Source organism: Myotis nattereri (genome assembly GCF_964212035.1).
Source record: "Myotis nattereri genome assembly, chromosome: 20".
Taxonomy (NCBI): Eukaryota; Metazoa; Chordata; class Mammalia; order Chiroptera; family Vespertilionidae; genus Myotis; species Myotis nattereri.
Window position 1 is genome coordinate 8,145,138 of NC_138096.1, and position 18,903 is coordinate 8,164,040.

Below are 18,903 nucleotides of genomic sequence, written 5' to 3' on the forward strand. Positions count from 1 at the left end.
TCTCACAGACCTAGAACTCTCCAAAAATTCATAAGGAATAAAAAAAAGACCCCAAATAGCTGCAGCCATCCTGAGAAAGAACAAAGTTGGAAGGATCACAATACCAGATATCAAGCTGTATTACAAAACCACTGTCCTCAAAACTGCCTGGTACTGGCACAAGAAGAGACATATAGATCAATGAAACCGAACAGAGAACCCAGAAATCGACCAAGCCATTATGCTCAATTAGTATTTCACAAAGGTGACAAGAGCATACAATGGAGTCATGACAGTCTCTTCAATAAATGGTGTTGGGAAAATTGGACAGATGCACGCAAAAAAATGAAACTATATCATCAACTTACACCATACACAAAAATAAACTCAATATGGATAAAGTACTTAAACGTAAGATGGGAAACCATAAAAATCTTAGAAGAAGCCATAGGCAGCAAAATATCAGACATATGTCGTAGCAATATCTTTAGCAATACAGACACCATGGCAATGGGAACTAAGGAGAAAATAAACAAACGGGACTACATCCAAATAAAAAGCTTCTGCACAGCAAAAGAAACCATCAACAAAACAACAAGAAAGCCCACTGCATGGGAGAACATATTTGCCAATGTTATCTCTGATAAGGGTTTAATCTCCAACATTTACAGGGAACTCATACAACTCAACAAAAGGAAGATAAACAATCCAATCAAAAAATGGGCAAGGGACCTAATAGGCACTCTGAGAAAGAGGACATACAGAAGACATATGAAAACATGCTCAAAGTCACTAATCATCCAAGAGATGCAAATCAAAACAACGAGGTACCATCTCACACCTGTCAGAATGGCTATCATCAACAAATAAAAAAATGACAAGTGCTGGAGAGGATGCGGAGAAAAAGGGACTCTCTTGCACTGCTGGTGGGAATGTAGACTGGTGAAGCCACTGTGGAAAACAGTATGGAGTTTCCTCAAAAAATTAAAAATGGAACTCCCATTTGACCCAGTGATCTCACTTCTAGAAATCAGAAACACCAATCAGAAAGAATATATGCACCCCTATGTTCATAGCAGCACAATTTATAGTAGCTAAGATTTGGAAACAGCCTAAGTGCCCATCAGCAGATGAGTGGATTAAAAAACGGTGGTACATATACACAATGGAATACTACGCTGCGGTAAAAAAGAAAGAACTCGTACCATTTGCAATATCATGGATGGACTTGGGGAGCATTATGCTCAGCAAAATAAGCCAGTCAGAGAAAGATAAATATCACATGATCTCACTCATTTGTGGAATATAATGAACAACATAAAGTGATAAACAAAAATAGAGCCAGAGAAAAGAAATATTTTAGAATATAATAGAAGTAATCCTGTTATTTGCAGTTTTTTAATATTTCCTACAACTTTTGTGATATTATACTATGTAAGTACAGTTTTGGTAATATTATATTTAAAATCTTTTTTTCTTGAAATATTAATGTTTATTGCATGTAATATTATTATATTTAAAATAGTTTTTCTTGAAATATTGTTTATTGCATGTAACATTATATTTAAAATCATTTTTCTTGAATTATTGTTTATTGCATGTAAATTATTACATTTAAAATCATTTTTCTTGAAAAAAATTAGCCTGCTATATTTCATCAAATATTTAATTAATTCACCTCTAATGCCTTGTCAGGCCCAGACCAAATGATTTTGCAGACCGTACACAGCCCATGGGCTGGACATTCCCCAGCTCTGCACTAGGTAAACCATTTTTATTATCTAAAATATATACTTGAATGTTTTTCTTGTATGTACATTAAAATAAGCATCTTGTCAGGACACTTTTTAAAACACTATTGCTTTTCAAAGATTAAACAGCCTATTTGGTTTTCTTATGTGCCTTTTCTCTTTACCTCATGGAAATCTTTCCACCTCATATAGTTGAACCCCATCATTTTAACTGGCTATGTAATCTATATATGCAAAGCCTAAGCAACCATTATGACCAGACGACCAGTCAGTAGCTATGATGTGCACTGACCACAGGGGGCATATGCTCAACGCAGGAGCTGCCCCCTGATTGTCAGTGCGCTCCCACAGCCAACCTCCTGTGGTCCCTCCCCCTGGCCGGCAGGCCCTGATAGGGACTGGGCGAGATAGCCCTGATTGGCCCCGATAGGGACTGGGCGAGATAGCCCCGATTAGCCCCGATCACTGGCCAGGCCGAGGGACCCCACCTGTGCATGAATTTGTGCACCGGGCCTCTAGTATCTTATGATAAAGATGGTCCACAGTGTAGTCAACCATTCCCCTACTAATTGGCATTGATTTGGTACTCAGGTTCTAGCCACTAATAATGCTACATTAAATATATTTGTATATGTGTTTTTACCTACTGGAACTGTTATTCCTATGAAAGAGTACAAAAACAGGTCTGCTGGATTGAAAGGTATAATTTTTATCTTAAAAGGTGTTTTAAAGTAATTTCCATAAAGGCTCTAAGTCAGTGGTTCTCAACCTTCTGGTCCTTTAAATACAGTTCCTCATGTTGTGACCCAACCATCAAATTATTTTCGTTGCTACTTCATCACTGTAATGTTGCTACTGTTATAAATCATAATGTAAATATCTGATATGCAGGATGGTCTTAGGCGACCCCTGTGAAAGGGTCGCGACCCACAGGTTGAGAATCACTGCTCTAAGTAAACCTTTCAACAGGAAAAGATAATAGCCTTTTGCCCACAGCCCTAACAGCAATCAGTGCTAACACCCTTTAAAATGCTACCTCTGAAGGGTATCAACTATCGTTTTAAAATCAACTTTATTGAGGAATAATGTAAAGATATAAAAGTACACATTTTAAGTATATAGTTCAAAGACTTGACAATTTAACCACCATTGCCACAATGATACAGAACATTCCCTTTTCTCAGAAAACCCCTTCATGTCTCTTGGCAAGCGATTCGCATTCCCTTCCCAGGCAATCACTGGGGATTTTCTCTCTACAGATCAGTGCTGCCTCCTCTAGAACACCACATATATGGAATTACCTGGTCATATCATTTGCTTGTTGCTACTGTGCTTTTAAGTGTTTAGTGATTTAGAAGAGTGCTTTATTGTTGACACTTAAATATATAAAATACCAGCATATTTCACAATCTAGAACAAATACTCCAAAAATTTATATGGAACCTATAAAGACCCAAATGGCTGCAGCAATCTTGAGAAAGAAGAACAAAGTTGGACACAATACCAGATATCAAGAAACCCAAGACACCAATCAGAAAGAATGTATGCTCCTTTATGTTCCTACCAGCATAATTTATAATAGCTGAGATCTGGAAACAGCCCAAGTGCCCATCAGTAGACGAGTGGATACAAAGCTACTGTAATCAAAATAGCATTGTATTGGCACACAAACAGATAATAAATCAATGGAACAAAACAGAGACCACATAAAGCGGCCCCAAGCCATTACGCTCAATTAATATTTGACAAAGGAAGTCAAAACATACAATGGAGTTAAGACAGCCTCTTCAATACACGTCGCTGGGAAAATTGGACAGATACATGCAGAAAAATGAAACTAGACCACCAACTTACACCATATACAAGAATAAACTCAAAATGGATAAAAGACAAATATAAGTCGTGAAACCATAAAAATCCTAGAAGAAACCATAGGCAGCAAAAACTCAGACATCTCTTGTAGCAATGTTTATGGATACAACTCCTAGGGCCGTGGTTGGCAAACCGCGGCTCGTGAGCCACATGCGGCTCTTTGGCCCCTTGAGTGTGGCTCTTCCTAAGCCTTAGGAGTACCCTAGTTAAGTTAATAACAATGTACCTACCTATATAGTTTAAGTTTAAAAAATTAGGCTCTCAAAAGAAATTTCAATCATTGTAGTGTTGATATTTGGCTCTGTTGACTAATGAGTTTGCCGACCACTGTCCTAGGGCAAAGGAAACTAAGGAGAAAGTAAAGAAATGGGACTACATAAAAATAAAAGGCTTTTGCACAGCAAAAGAAACCATCAACAAAATGGAAAGGATGGGGACTGGGCGAGATGGCCCCGATTGGCCCCGTCACTGTATGAGAGAATGATACATCTGATAAAGGTTTAATATCCAAAATATATAAGGAACTCATACAACTTAAAAAAAAAGGAAAATGAACAATCCAATTAAAAAATGGGCAAAGGACCTAAATAGACATTTCTCCAAAGTGGCCATAAAAATGGCCAAGATACATGAAAAAAATGCTCAAAGTCACTAATCATCAGAGATGAAAATTAAAACGACAATGAGATATCACCTCATACTCATCAGAATGACTATCATCAACAAATCAACACATGACAAGTGCTGGCAAGGATGTGGAGAAAAGGGAACCCTACTACACTGCTGGTGGGAATGCAGACTGGTGCAGCCACTATGGAAGACAGTATGGAGTTTCCTCAAAAAATTAAATATGGAACTGCCATCTGACCCAGTGATCCCACTTCTAGGAATATATCCTAAGAAACCCAAAACACCAATCAGAAAGAATGTATGCTCCTTTATGTTCCTAGCAGCATAATTTACAATAGCTGAGATCTGGAAACAGCCCAAGTGCCCATCAGTAAACGAGTGGATAGAAAAGCTGTGGTACATTTACACCACGGAATACTATGCAGTAGTAAAAAAGGATCTCTTACCCTCTGAGACAGCATGGAGGGACCTGGAGAGTATCATGCTAAGTGACATAAACCAGTCAGAGAAAGACAACTATCATATGATCTCACTTATATGTGGAATCTAGTGAATAAAATAAACTGATGAATAAAACAGATCCAGAGACACAGAAGCATGGAACAGACTGTGGAATCTTGTGGAATCTCAAAGGGAAGGTGGGCGGGGGGGTGAGGGGGGGCATATGGAACACAAGATTTTCTTCTGATTGTTTTCATTTTTACATTTAAGTGTTGAATTTTTCTGGAATATATGTGTGCATAAAATGTTCAAGTTAATCTTTTATATGGATAGTCAATTGGGCCTATAGGTACAACTATTAAAGAAAAAAACTAACACCTTCCCTCACAAAGGCAAAATTCCATCTTTGCTATTTATTTAATTCTATGGTTCTGAGTTAGCTAGTCTCTCTCACCCAGGTTCTATGAGAGAATTAAGCTCTGATGCTTAATACATACACTATGTATAATAAATGGCTTCTCTCTAATGCATCTAGAATGGTGCTAGTTCCATACTATCCTTGGGAAAACCAAGAAAATAGTTACTCAAATCATTTTTTTGTGTTCTGAGATTCAGGTGAAAACACGAATTGAGAAGGCTCTATTCTTGTTGTTGCTGTTCTACTGCTCTACCTACCTACACTGCGTTAGAGTCCTACTGACTACGTTTCAGTGGTTTCCCAGTATGCTCTGAGGGGGTAATGTAGATCCCCTCTCCTACCATCAGCACCTGACTTGTCCTGCCTATTCTCAGGCATCCATTCTTCTTTACCCACCTAAAAAAATTATCAAATATTTAGTTAATTTTAAAATAATTTAAAATAATTCTCCTTAAAAAAATCCTTGTGGGATTTTAATGAATCTTGCATGATTGCCTGGGAATTTGCATTTTATGACATAGGTCTGAGAGGGGAGATTTTTGCAGCCTAGTTTCTCCCAGGACTGGCCCATTCTGATCCTCATCTAAAGGTCCTCCTGCCTCGGTCCCAGGCTCTCAGTGGTACAGAGATCAAACCCTGCACTGGCTCATACTGGGCTCCAATGGAGCCTAAACTCTCTCACACTCCTGCAACCCTCCTGACCTCAGAAGCCTCTGTTCAAGAGAGGTAAGTAAAGTGGAATCAGAAGGGGAGAGAAGATCAAAAACATTCAAGCCTCTCACATCCCAGAATCCCTTTCTCAGGATTAACTTTTTTCAAGTCCTCTGAAAATGAAGGCAGGTACTTTCCACCTCGTATTAACGTCACTGCCAGACAAAATGAAATTCCAGACTGGATTCAATTTGTCTTGAAAACCACAGTGATCTTCTGAATGAAAACTGAACATATCACTCACTTTAAAGGTGAATTCGACGGTTATTCGCTTGAATTATTTCTACTTCCCTTTTCATTTTATTCTGCTCTTTCTCTAAGTGTTTATTTGTCTGCCTAAGCACTTAAGTAAGGATGATATCATAGGCTAAGATATGAATCATTCTGGGAACTCAGCCATTAATAGAAAAAATGACACTCATTTAACTTTTTGTCTCTGACAGTGCCTTACTTAATTAGGGATTGATGCTCCTTGGAGGTGAAATGCCAATGTAAGTTTTACTAATATGGTTGCTTTGGGTTCTATTATCTAAGAAAATTAAAATTCTGTTCAAAGAAGATAATGGTAAAATTTACTGAGGCAAGGAATACTTTAGAACTTTTCTGTTGTGAAAACGTAATCAAGAATAATTCTCTTAAGATGTTAGAATAACTGTTACATAAAGCATAAAAGTAAGGTTGTTTTTTAAAACAGCTAACAAACTGGTACATATGTTATACTCATTTACCTTCCTCAAATAAATCACTTTATTAGCTGGTATAAAAGAGCTCAGACATTACCACAATAAATAAATATGTTAGGCACAGAACATCTGTGTGGCTCCTAAATCAATCAATCAATCAATCAACTATTACACACTGGCAAAATATTAAGGTGGAATAAAATGCCCAAAGTTAACAGCAACAGAAAACGAGTTGACATTCAGCCTGATACCAAGTTCTGTTTTGATCTGCGTTCCCTAAAAGTCATGACATCAGAAGTTCATTCATAACCTTTAAGATGATGTCATCTGACTCAGTTTTCCTCTCTATCCTCATTTCACGGCGCCTGCCCAGTGTCCACGTTCCCCTCCTGCTGTCCTTCAAACAGGACAGCCCGTTCCTGGTCTTCCCTTAGCTGGCATGCTCTTCGCCACATCCCTGCCTGGCGGGCTCAACCCAACTGTCACTTCCGCAGGGGAACCTTCTTTGACTCTACAATTTACAGTGTATCTCCCTTCCACCCTATAATGCAGACATATAATCTCCCTATCCCATTATCCTACTTAACTGTACAGAATGTATCACTATTTGAAATTAATATACTTAATTTCTCTCTCTTTTTTTCTACTTCTGTATGAGTTCCCTAAGAGTGGGGACTTTCTTTCCGACAGGGATATCCCCAGTGCCAAGAACAAGTCTTTGTTGAATAATGGATGTCAATAATCATTCATGTCACTTGGATAATTTGTGTCAACTAAAAATAAGAAAATATCTAAAACTTTTATTTTGCTCTGAATTTCTTTTCCCTTTAATTCTTCTAAAATCCATATTCTAATTTCTAGGAAAAGGTCAATTTTTCTTTTGTTGCTTTTTCAAAAAAGAACATGTTTCTAAGAAAACAAGTTTTTACATACTAATAAGTATTTAAATATGCTGTTTACTAACCAAACAAGTAAAACTATTTCTTCAAAATAGCTGTTTTGGACCTAAATCAAAAGTGCCTAACACTGTTTTGGAAAACATGTTTAATGAAAAATATAAACATGCAATTCATGTGAAAAAAAAAGTGAATCAAAAAGTAGAAGCACTATGCAAAACTTGTAACTTAAAAAATTTTTTAAAACACCAAGAGAAACTACATATCATCATATAAATTATTAATGGCTTGTTAAAAAATTGTTATTTTTTAAATGGAAATTCTAATAATAAACTCAAACCAAGAAAAACTCTAATTACAAATACAATTAAAGTATGTCACAGAAATAAAAATATTTATTGAGCACTTCAGTTAAATAGAGTCCAAATTAACATAATGAAAAAATGAAGCAATATTTTCCATTTAAATCAACACAATAAGCTAATTGCTGACTTTTACTTAATATGCTCCCAACTGAGCTGATTAAAACTAAATGGCACTTTACAATTTAATCAGAACATACTGATATGCTTCAATAGACCACAGCGGGGTAAATATAATATGCTACTGTTCTCCTCTTTAAATTCTTTCAAGTATGTGTCACTGTTGAAAGCAAATATCATAACCTTGTTTGATACAGTTTTCAGTTTGCAGATGATATACATATGACAAGTATAACATAAAGAGGGGAGGATAAAGGATCCTGTATGGCTGTAAGGTTTCTATATTTCATGTAAAGTGATTAAAATAACAACACTAAATAGGTAAAAGCTTTGATAAATATCTTATACCCCTTAAGCAAAAAGGAAAAAATTAAGAATACATAAATGAACATGGAGTATTAAAAAAATTCAAATAATAAAAAAAGAAAATGGAAAGAGAAAAGCAGAAAAAAACAGACTTAAATGCAAACATATTAATAGTTACATTAAATGCAAATGGTCTAAACAAATACTTAGAAGACAGAGACTATTTAGATTGGTTAAAGAAAAAAATAAAGCCCAAATAAATATTGTCTATAAGAAACCCACATTAAATATAATGATAGAGATAGGTTAAAGGTAAAAAGACAAAGAAATACATACTATGTAACACTCCTCAAAGGAAAGCAAAAGGATGGAAAAACAGTGTAACATAGGAAGGCAGATATATACTATATTATTATTAAACAAAGTACATGCCATGTCCAGGTATTAGTAGGGATAAAAATTCCCATTTTATAATATAAAAGTAGCTATTAATGAGGAAGACAATAATCCCACACAGGCACACACCTAATAATATCACTTAAAAACATACCTAGAGAAAGAACTAAGGGAAGGAACAGACTAATCTATAATCATAATTAGAGATTTTAATACCCATTCTTCAGTACCTAATAAAACAACTTAGGATATTCCAAAATGGCGGTAGAGTAAGTGGAAGCTACTCTGACACTCTCCCAGGATCAAACTGGAAATACAATTAAAATACAGAAGAACCACCATGAAAATTCAGCTGAAGATTCACTGGAGAGAAACCTGATAACCAAGGACGGAAAGTGGAGACCGCAAGGAGACTGGTAGGAAGTGCACCAATGGGGAAGGGGTGGCTGGGCTCCTGCACACAACAGCTGCAGGTCTGGAGAAATCTCAGCTGCAGGGGAGCAATCTGCAGAGCCAGAAGAAGTGGAGTCCTATAGGCCATGCTTGCGACAAAGTTTAAGATAAGAGCTCCAGAGAATGCCTTACAAAGAGGGAATAAATTACTCACCTCTCAAAACTTGGCCTGATAGTGTAATTACCAAATAAATAAAGTCTTTTAAAAAATGTATCCCAATTTAAAATACAGAATTAAGCTTAAAGAATGTGTAGCCGGTACATCTACATATGTATGTTGTATGCTAAAGAGCTATCCTGAGCATCGAGATCAATTAGTACTTACCTGGCAGGAGCTGTTGGATAAATAATTTTTATGTGTTGGAATGTTAAATCTTGATTTAAAACCTGCTTGATCCACTTTCTCAATCCTTGTCCAGAATCACCTGATGAATAAAAATAACATCTAGATTAAGATAAAACATTTTGACAATACGGTGTATTTAAAAACTGTCTAAAACTTTCATGTCATACAGAGGATGGAACAAGGAATAAAAAAAAAATCTCCATAAAAGTAACTGCAGAAACTGATTTATCAATATGAACTCATCAGGCATCAATGGGTAGGAATAATTTTGATTACTCCTAACTTCACCATTGATCACTTTAAAGACTTTATTTAAGCTTGAGTTGTAAGTTTCCTCATTTGTTTAAAGGTTATAATAGGAACAAATAAGTGAAGTAAACAAATTTTTCTATATAAAAATTCTATTTTTTTCTGACTTTAAATAGCCATTTCTTATCTTTACTCTTAAAAATAGTTAATCCCTAAAGTGCTTATAAACTTTTATAGTTGGAACAACCTAAAACTATTTTCTTGGTTAAAATAATAAAATCCTTCAAACGGGGTATTCAGCATGTTTGTATTTTCAAACTCAAGAAATCAGAATTTAATTGTGAGAACATGTTTACATGACCTAAAATAATGATTATATGTTCCAAGGCTAAAAAATCACCAAAATTCATGCAAGAATAAATGTATGTGTATATCCATTAAAAAAATGAATATAGCCCATCTTATATAGGGTGTTCCAAAATTCACGCAAGATTTGAATTTTGCGTGAGCATTAACAACAACAACAACAAAAAATAAAAGCCTAATTTTACTTGGTTTATTGAATCAGATTCTAATATCTGTTGCCCTTTGATTTCAATCCCTTCAATTTGATAAGCATGACCAAGTACCAATGATGGCCCAGGAGCAGGGACAATGAAGACCAATGAAGACCACGGCTTTGCATCTGTGCCAGCAAAGCCGTGGAGGCCATTTACCCGATGTGCTTTTCCATACATACCCCTATACTGTATACTTTATGAATCAATAAAAAATTTTCAATTTTTAATTATAAACCTGTGTTTTCTATCAAAATTACTTCTTGCGCGACTTTTGGGACACCCTATACTATCCTGAAGAGGAAACTGAAACGGTAACAACTTTAATTTTTTAATCAATCAATTCAGTAAGACATCAATTTAAAAAACACCTACTGAATACCTATTAATGTGTCAGGCACTGTGTTCACTGCTAGAGGCAGTGATGGGAAGGTGAGGGGAGAAAGAACCCCTGTCCTCCTGGAGTGTAAGTTCAGTGTTGGAAACAGACATTAGTCCAATAATCATATACATGTATGTGAAAGACATGTAACCACTGCAAAAACGAGACCTGTGGTGCTGCCAGGGTTTACGGTCTTCAGAAATGACCCAGTTAAGGAGTTCAGGAGTAACTTCGCTGGAATACAAGCTCTGCAAGGTTCATTCTGCGTTTTATCCACCGAGTCATTTGTTCACTTAATGCTTACAACAGGACAGACACAAACCGGGCGTCCCACGGGAGGTTGTGGAATGGTGTGAACTCAAATCTACAGGATGGTGGCAAGAGCATCTCAGATACAGCATAAGGCCAACGCGAAGAGCCTCTGTAGGAGGGAGCAGTATGACATCTAAGCACTGAATAGCAGGAAATGAAAGGAAGAGCAGTGAATGCGAGATGAGGTTAGAGACACCCATTTAAAAATAACTGTAATAAAGAGTTTGGCTGGCCTTTGTCCCCAGTTCCTAAGAGAGAGGTAACCTCTAAACCCTTAGAATTTCCTGAGCGATTAGAGTGTCTTTGTTATTCATGGAAAGGCCCCCAAACCACAGGATAGTTTCACTAAGATGACTCAGGGTGGGAGCTGGCCAGCCAGAAAGACCAACCATGTGATTAGAAGGTTGGGGCTTTGAACCATATGATATCAGTCTGACCTCCAGGGACTAGAGGAGGCTGGAGATTTGAGTTCAATGCCAAATCAATCATGTCTATGCAATAAAACCCAAATAAAAACTCTGGATAAAAAGCTCAGGTGAAGCTCCCTTTGTGACAATATTCTTTTGAGTATTGTCATGCCTCAGCGCTGGGATTTAATTCATTACTGAGGATGACAAAAGATTCAGGTTTAGAACCCTCCCAAGCTTTTCCAATACGGCTCTTCTTTTGGCCGGTTCTAACTTGTATCCTTACACCATATAATAAAGCTGTAATTATAAGAAAATAAATGCGGCTAGAGAAGTTGAAGGCACCTGACAAATCCTGAGCGCATAGAGAAGCTAACATATTTTTGGGCAGGAGGGTGGCTTGCCTCTAAGGATCACCCTGGAAACGGTGAAGACAGAAATGAAGGACAAAAGGAGATGGGGGAGACCAGTTCAGAGGCTACTGTTCAGGTGACAGATACTTAGACGAGGGGAACAGCAGTGGAGTATACAGAATTAGGAACTAGAGATATTAGGGGCTAAAATTAACAGAAATTGGCAAGATAAGGGGGGGCGGATGTCAATGGTGAAAGGTTTCAAGGCTGACCGTGAGGCTTTTGGCCAGGACACCTGGTGAACAATATAGTGCAGAGACAGGAAAAGCATGGAGCAGCTACTCCTTATTCCTGCGCTTTTTTTTTCTTTCATAGAACGTACTATCTCCTACTATATATTTCCTCCTGTAAACTCCAGGGGAGCAAGGATTTGTTCGCCTTGTTCATTGCTGTGCGCCCAGAGCTGAGAACAGTCCTTGCACAGAGTGGCCATGTAACAGCTATTTCTTGAATGAGTGGATTAACGAACGAGTGATTACTAGGCTATTGGGGAAACATGTCTGGAGCTCAACTGTGACCTAAAATGGAGATGCACATCCGTGCTTCCTGTATTTAGGTAAAAGTAGAATCTGTGGGCTTGCATGGAGGTTAGCCCAGGGAGAAAAATGTAGGACAAGAAGAGGACCTAGGACCAGATATTGAGGCATCTCAACATTAATAGCCAGAGGAGGACGAGGCTGCAAAATAAACCAGAAGAAGCGAACAGAGGCAGAAAGAACCAGGACAGCGTTTCAAGAAAGCCGAATGCTGCTGACAGTTCAAATAAGAGGAGGCTGAAAAATGTCCATTACTTAGCAACACTGGCACCTTGAAGAGCCAACCCAATCGGCTGGCCAAGGCTCACTGAGATAGGCAGTACGCCCTGGGCCCAGCTGGCAGGAAGCCAAGACCTTCCCTTCTCCTTGCAACCAATCATCACCAGACTGAAGTACACTGCTGCCTGTAACATTTATTTTGTGTGGGGTTTTTTTGGCAGGGGGTGGGGTGGGGGCGGAAATTAAGTTTTTTCCCCCTTGTTCACACATGAACATTAGCAAGAAAGACTATCCTTTCCTGACCTCCCCTCATTGAACTGCTAAAGAAAAATACCCCTGGGTGGAGATATAACATGGTACCGAGACATGTGACACATAAAGAAGCATGTAGTCACATTGCACAAGCCCCAGACAAACCTGGCCTCTACATCCTTAGCCGTCACTTTCCCCACCTAAGCCCCTTTAAACTTCTCCCTGCCTTTGTTGGAGGAGGAGCAGCCGTGTTCTTTCCCTTGGCGGTGCTGGTTTCCTTGTGCACAAGTAAACCTCCTTTCTCTACATTGGTTTCCGGTGAGCTCTTCTGATTTCTCTTCTGGGCAATAACAAGAACCCAGCGTGAGAGTGGTAGGACTCTCACCTGTGACCGGGAAGGCCTGGGTTCAATTCTCAGACAATGTACCAGGCTCTGCATTCTTTTCTGGTGCTCTCTCTCCCGGGAGATGGCAAGAATCCGGGGTTTCAGTGACGTAACATGACCATATGTGGGGAAAGCAAGACATGCACAGTTTGGGCCTGCATGAACCTTGTAACTTAGTGTGGAGTACAGACATTAAATTAGGTCATTACGAATATCATGAACACCACTGAACTACAGTGTCCCAAGGAAATACATAACAGTGTATTAATGTCATCTGGGAAGCTGAACAAAGCTAGTAAACTATCATTTGTTTTCATCGTCCTGAGAAAAAGTACTTCTTTGGTATTTTAGCAGCAGGAAAGGCTTAAATTGATTTGGCTTTATAGAACTTCCACTCCCTCCCATTCCTTCTATGGCTGCCATAAGTATTCTAGAAGAGAACCTCCAACTCTTAAAACAAAACAAAACACCGGAAATGTGCCTCTAAACTCTTTTCATCAACCTTGAAAAGCAAAGCTAAATGCTACAGAACAACACCCATCCACCCAGTCGCCAAGTCCCCCTTTGAAGCCAGCACCTTATTCCAAGAGCATGGTAAAGCTATTAAAACTGGTTTACCCATATTTGGATTAACCAGAAGCCAAACATCTCCTATCCCATAACCACAAATACCCAAGTTCAATGTAAAATCATACTCCTAATAAGAGTTTTATTCGCTAAATGGAGCTCGAAATGTACAGAAATTGCATTTTAGTTGTAAAATGGGCAGAACTCGTTGGATCAATTATTTAAGTACAAAGGGAAAAACACACACACACATACACACACACACACACACACAATGGACAACTCAGAGCTATATAGTTACAAGTTTTCAGAGCTATAAAGCTACAAGTTTTTAAAAGGTCATCAATGTTGAAACTGAAAAAAAAAAAGCTAAGAATAGTTCATTTAAGCAAACTGGCCCAAGGAAAAACAGAACCAAAGCTTAGGAGCGTGACCTAAAAACACTGTAAAATAATCAACTTACGGAAAGGAGTACGGTGCTGGGGGGTTTCTGGGTGCTCATCCCTGGATACCCTTGGAGCCCTGAGCAAAATTAGTAGTAGTCGCCCACCTGTTACCTTGAGACCCCTCACCTTCTAATTATGCTCCATCAGTCAAATCTTTCCCTTTAAATGTCGTGGGCCCTTTTCTGTTTCCAAAGGGAAACATCCTATCCGTGGTCGGCAAACCGCGGCTCGCGAGCCACATGCGGCTCTTTGGCCCCTTGAGTGTGGCTCTTCCTAAGCCTTAGGAGGACCCTAGTGAAGTTAAGAACAGTGTACCTACCTATATAGTTTAAGTTTAAAAAACTTGGCTCTCAAAAGAAATTTCAACTGTTGTACTGTTGATATTTGGCTCTGTTGACGAATGAGTTTGCCGACCACTGTCCTAGTTCAATTTCTGTGTGTGTGTGTTTCACCTTACCTCTCCAGTACCCTGATCCTGGCCCCAGCCAGCTCTCTGTTCGAGCCCCAGCTCCTCCACTACTTAAAGGTGATAGCATCCAGGTGACCCGGGGCCAGCTCTTCAACCACCTGAGACTCATTTCCAAAATGACAAGCCTTCGCACCCCGGCCTGTTCCCAGGCCTCCGCCATCCAGCCACCATCCCCCTGAAGGCGACCCAAGTCTCAGCTCCAAGGCCACGTTCCCAGCCAAATCGCACGAGCCCTTCACCCTCCAAAAGCCTTTAAAAAAGGGCCAACCCGCAGCTTTCCCCTCGCAACTCCCTGGGCAGTAAACCACGCACCATCTTGTGCCACCTCCCCCCTCCCACCTTCACAGCTGACTCAAACGAATTGAATTGTTTTTTTAACTTGAGGCAGGCGGCCCCCTGCGAACACTGCCTGCATGGCTGCATCTCATTTCTTAAACAACCCCCCCCCAAAAAAAACACCCCCAAAAAACACAAAACCCCAAAACTAAATACCATCTCCCAAGAGCTTACCCTGGGCCAAGCACTAGGGACGCAAAGACTAAAAACAAGGGTCCTTACTCCCCGAAAAGCTCCGCATCCAGAGGGGAGGACAGACATGAGTGTGAATTACCCAGGAGTTTCAGAAACCTACAGAATGAAGGACACGATGCCAAAGGCAGGCGGACTTGGCTTTGTGCTATACCTTGGGGTGCTTGGTGACAGCAAGGGGGGGGGGTGAAGGGGCTGGGAAAGGAAGGAGGGGAGCAGGAAAGAGATGAATAAAAATTATTTACGAAAACTGTGATTCTCAATGGCCTACATCCCTGTGGGAGGCCGGAGGGAGACCTGGCAGGGAACCCACTGCTGCTGGAACCCGCAATCCCTCGCGGACACGTGTTGCGGACGGATGGCTGGACGCCTAGGCCGGAAGCCAGGACGCGGGGCCGGTGATCCCCAACAGGGAAGAAAGGAAGGCAAAGGGGGGCTCCTGGGGCCCGGTGACCACGCTGCCCGTGTGTCCACGGAAGCGGGGCTACCGAGGGGCAGCCGCCCTCTCCGAGTCCGCCGGGCCCTATGGGGGAGCGGGCCCGGCGCTGGCTCCGGCGGCGGCGGCAACACTGGGGGGCAGGGTGGGGGGACCGCGGGGAGGGTGCTCCCAAGGGGCAGGAAACAAGGACGTAAAACTGGGATCCACCTGAGCCGTGCAGGAAAATGAGGGAGGCGCTGTGCCTCCCCGCCGGCGACACCACGCAGCGCTGCAGGCGAACTGACCGCGACACGGCCGCCATGGCTGCAGCCCCGCCCCGAGTCCTGCAGGCCCCGCCCCTCCGGCGTCCGACGTGCCCGCGCGCGCGCACGTACGCACGCACGCGCCGGGGCTGGGGGCGAGGCGCGCCAGCAAACGCGCATGCGCGGCAGGCCTGGCGCTGTCCCGCCTCTGGGTCAAGTCTGCAGCCAGCAGTTCTGTGGATGCTGTGAGTTCGCTTTTTGGCTAAGAATGGTTTTATAAAGGAGACAGCTTCGGTGAGGGCAAGGAATATGTATATATATATATATATTTGGCTGTAGGATTTTAAGCTGAAATCCTAAACTCAGGATTTTTTGTGTGTTTTGTTTTGTTTGGGAATATATCGGTGTTCATATGTTTAAAATGGAACAGGTATCCGCATATCTTACCTTCTACTTTGGAGCTTGAACAAGATGAAGCTAGCTAGCTATTTATACTCGGGATACAATAGCCATGTAATAATAACCCTTTGTATAGTTTTAAAAAAATAGTTTACAAAGCAAATCTAATTTAAAGAGGGGCCATTTCACACCCGTGGATTATTGAAAGAAATGGAAAATAAATGTAGGCCATTTCCATGGTGTGGAAAACTTGGAATCCTGCGCATTGTTGATGGGATTGCAGAATGGTGCAGCAGCTATGGAAATAGTTTGGCAGCTCCTCGAAAAGTTAAACAGAATTGCCATACGATCTTATTTCGCTTCGAGATGTAAAAACAAAAAGAAAAACACACACAAAGAACATGAAAGCAGGGCCGCAAACAGATACGTGTACACCGGTGTTGATGGCAACATTATTCACAATAACCAACCCAAATGTCCGTCCATGGGTTAATGGAAAACAAAATGTGGTTTAGACATACCATGGAATATTATTCAGCCTTAAAAAGGAATGCAATTCTAATCCGTGCTACAACGTAGGTGAACCTTGAAAACATTACGCTAAGTGAAGTAAGCTAGTCACGAAAGGACAAATATTGTGTGATTCCAGTTACATGAGGTACCTAGCGTAGACAGTTTTATAAAAGACTGAAAGTAAGGTAGTGGTTACCAAGGCCTGAGGGGAGGGAAGAATGGGGAGCTACTCTTTAATGGCTGTAGCCACTGAACTATATACTTAAAAATGGTCCAAATGGATAATTTTTAAAAATACATATTTTATTGATTTCAGAGAGGAAGAGAGGGAGTGAGAGATAGAAACATCAATGATGAGAGAGAATCATTGATCGGCTGCCTCCTGCACGTACCTTTCTGAGGATTGCGCCTGCAACCTGGGCATGTGCCCTGACTGGGAGTCAAACCATAACCACCTGGTTCATAGGTTGAGGCTCAACCACTGAGCCACAATGGTTGGGCCAAATGGATAATTTAATGTTATGTATATATTATTATATTTTATAAAAGCACTCCTTCCCCCCAAATAGAATTACTTTCTATGTAAATATCTAACCACAGACATCTTTTAATATTGAGTGTTGTAGCCCTCGCCTAGCAGGTGGCTCTTACCTTGTGTAAAATTCTAAACAACCCAGTGGAACTTTAAGTGCTATTAAACACCTGACTTCCATTCATTATCATCTACATCATATTTAAGCAGTTAAAACTTACCTATTTGGTTAAAGGTGACCACCCTACTCCCAAGTGGCTGAACTGCTTATCATCCTGGGTGGGTTGCCAAGATAAGCTCTATGCTATCCCACTACAATACCAATGCTGTGGATGGGAATCCACATGCCATTTGATACCCAGCTCAAAAAGGAGCTTTTTGAGTCCTTTCACTAAAACCTACAGATCTTGAGAGTGAAGTCATTAAGGAGGACAGGATGGGTTGGGTTGAGCGCTGATGATGAATTCTTACAACAATTCTTCTCTCTCTAGACCCGCCTTCCCCACGTGGATCTCGTTAACCTCCAACAGCCAGGTGAGAAGAGGGTAGTGCTGTACTCAGGCCACGTGGAGACAGGCCAGGTAAGGCTTTAAGTTCTACTCTTAGAACGCTGTTTACTGCCGGCAAACCTTGCTGTGCATGACTCCATGCCTTTGAGACAACAAAAAATCAGAAACAATTCCCTCACAGCTGTGTGTATTATGATTGCTGGTATTAATAATAAGCAACTGACATTCATTGCATATTCAAGGTGCCAAGAAGCATTTTAAGTAAAATCCCATAAAACTCTGAACTATCACTATCTGTTTTTGCCAGTGAGGCTCAGAGAGATAAAGAACTTGACTGAGGGTCATCCTACCAGTCCTTTGTAGAGTCTGGACTCCACACGTTGGGCCTATCTGACTCCAGACTTCAGGTCCTTCACTGGTACCCGCATTTACACATTAGCTCACAAAAATAAGACAAGACACGTCCCAACTATGTTATTTAAACACAAAAACAAAACAAAGCTTCTGGAATTTGGACTGTGGCCCTTTAGAATCTCTGTCGATTAAGAGTTCCTGTATTTCTTCAGATGTCCCCAATTCTCCTGGTGTTAGTTCCTGGTTTACTCCTGCATCACAGAGACCACCTGTTTGAGCAGTACCTGAAGGTTGAGATTCTGAGTTTCACCTTGAACTTGAGCCTTCCCAGGTTCAGGATCATTATTAGCATCAAGCCAGATTCTTCCAAACTAATCAAAGTGCTCTTTTATTTCCAGTGATTTAAATGCTTAGCTATTGTTGCTATTCCTTTCATCTTTATTTATAGAACAAACAGAAGGTTTTAGATGACTATATTTAGAAATGCCATCTGGTAGGCAAACTATCGAACAAAAATGTTTTGTTCCTTTCATGTGACTGCAGTACTTTGAAATGTAATTAAGTTTCAGGATGGTTGTTTGCTTCTTTTATAGTGGATCTTTTGCCCTGTTGAACTTGGGGGGAAAATTATCCCTGGAAGGTTTTTATTGGTACATTCTTTTATTCTTTGTGTATCTTTTAATTATTTTGTTGTTGCTCATTTGCTTTCAGCCAGTCTGTGTGCCCATTATGGATGCACTTCTTTTTGCTAACTTGAATGTCTAAACTCAGAGAATCAAGTAAACAAAATAAAAACAAAACAGAAAAGTCTCCCTTTTTGCAAAAGTTT

At 40.2% G+C, this 18,903-nt stretch overlaps 1 protein-coding gene across 3 annotated transcripts in view; it reads right to left on the reverse strand.

Annotated features, from left to right (window-relative positions):
* LYPLAL1 (lysophospholipase like 1) overlaps positions 1-15,864 on the reverse strand; it is a 59,733-nt gene extending 43,869 nt beyond the window's left edge. For 2 of the 3 annotated variants that reach the window (XR_013997267.1, XR_013997268.1), the window contains exons 1-2: positions 15,733-15,858; positions 9,344-9,443 (exon numbers count right to left, since the gene is read on the reverse strand). Coding sequence is in view for 1 of the 3 variants with exons in the window: in XM_081114383.1 (XP_080970509.1) it covers positions 9,344-9,443; positions 15,733-15,826 (194 nt within the window). In the remaining 2 variants the exon portion in view is untranslated. Of the gene's footprint in view, positions 1-9,343; positions 9,444-15,732 lie in introns of all 3 variants that reach the window. The other variant, XM_081114383.1, reaches the window with a different exon arrangement.
* Between the last annotated feature and the right edge of the window lie 3,039 nt (positions 15,865-18,903).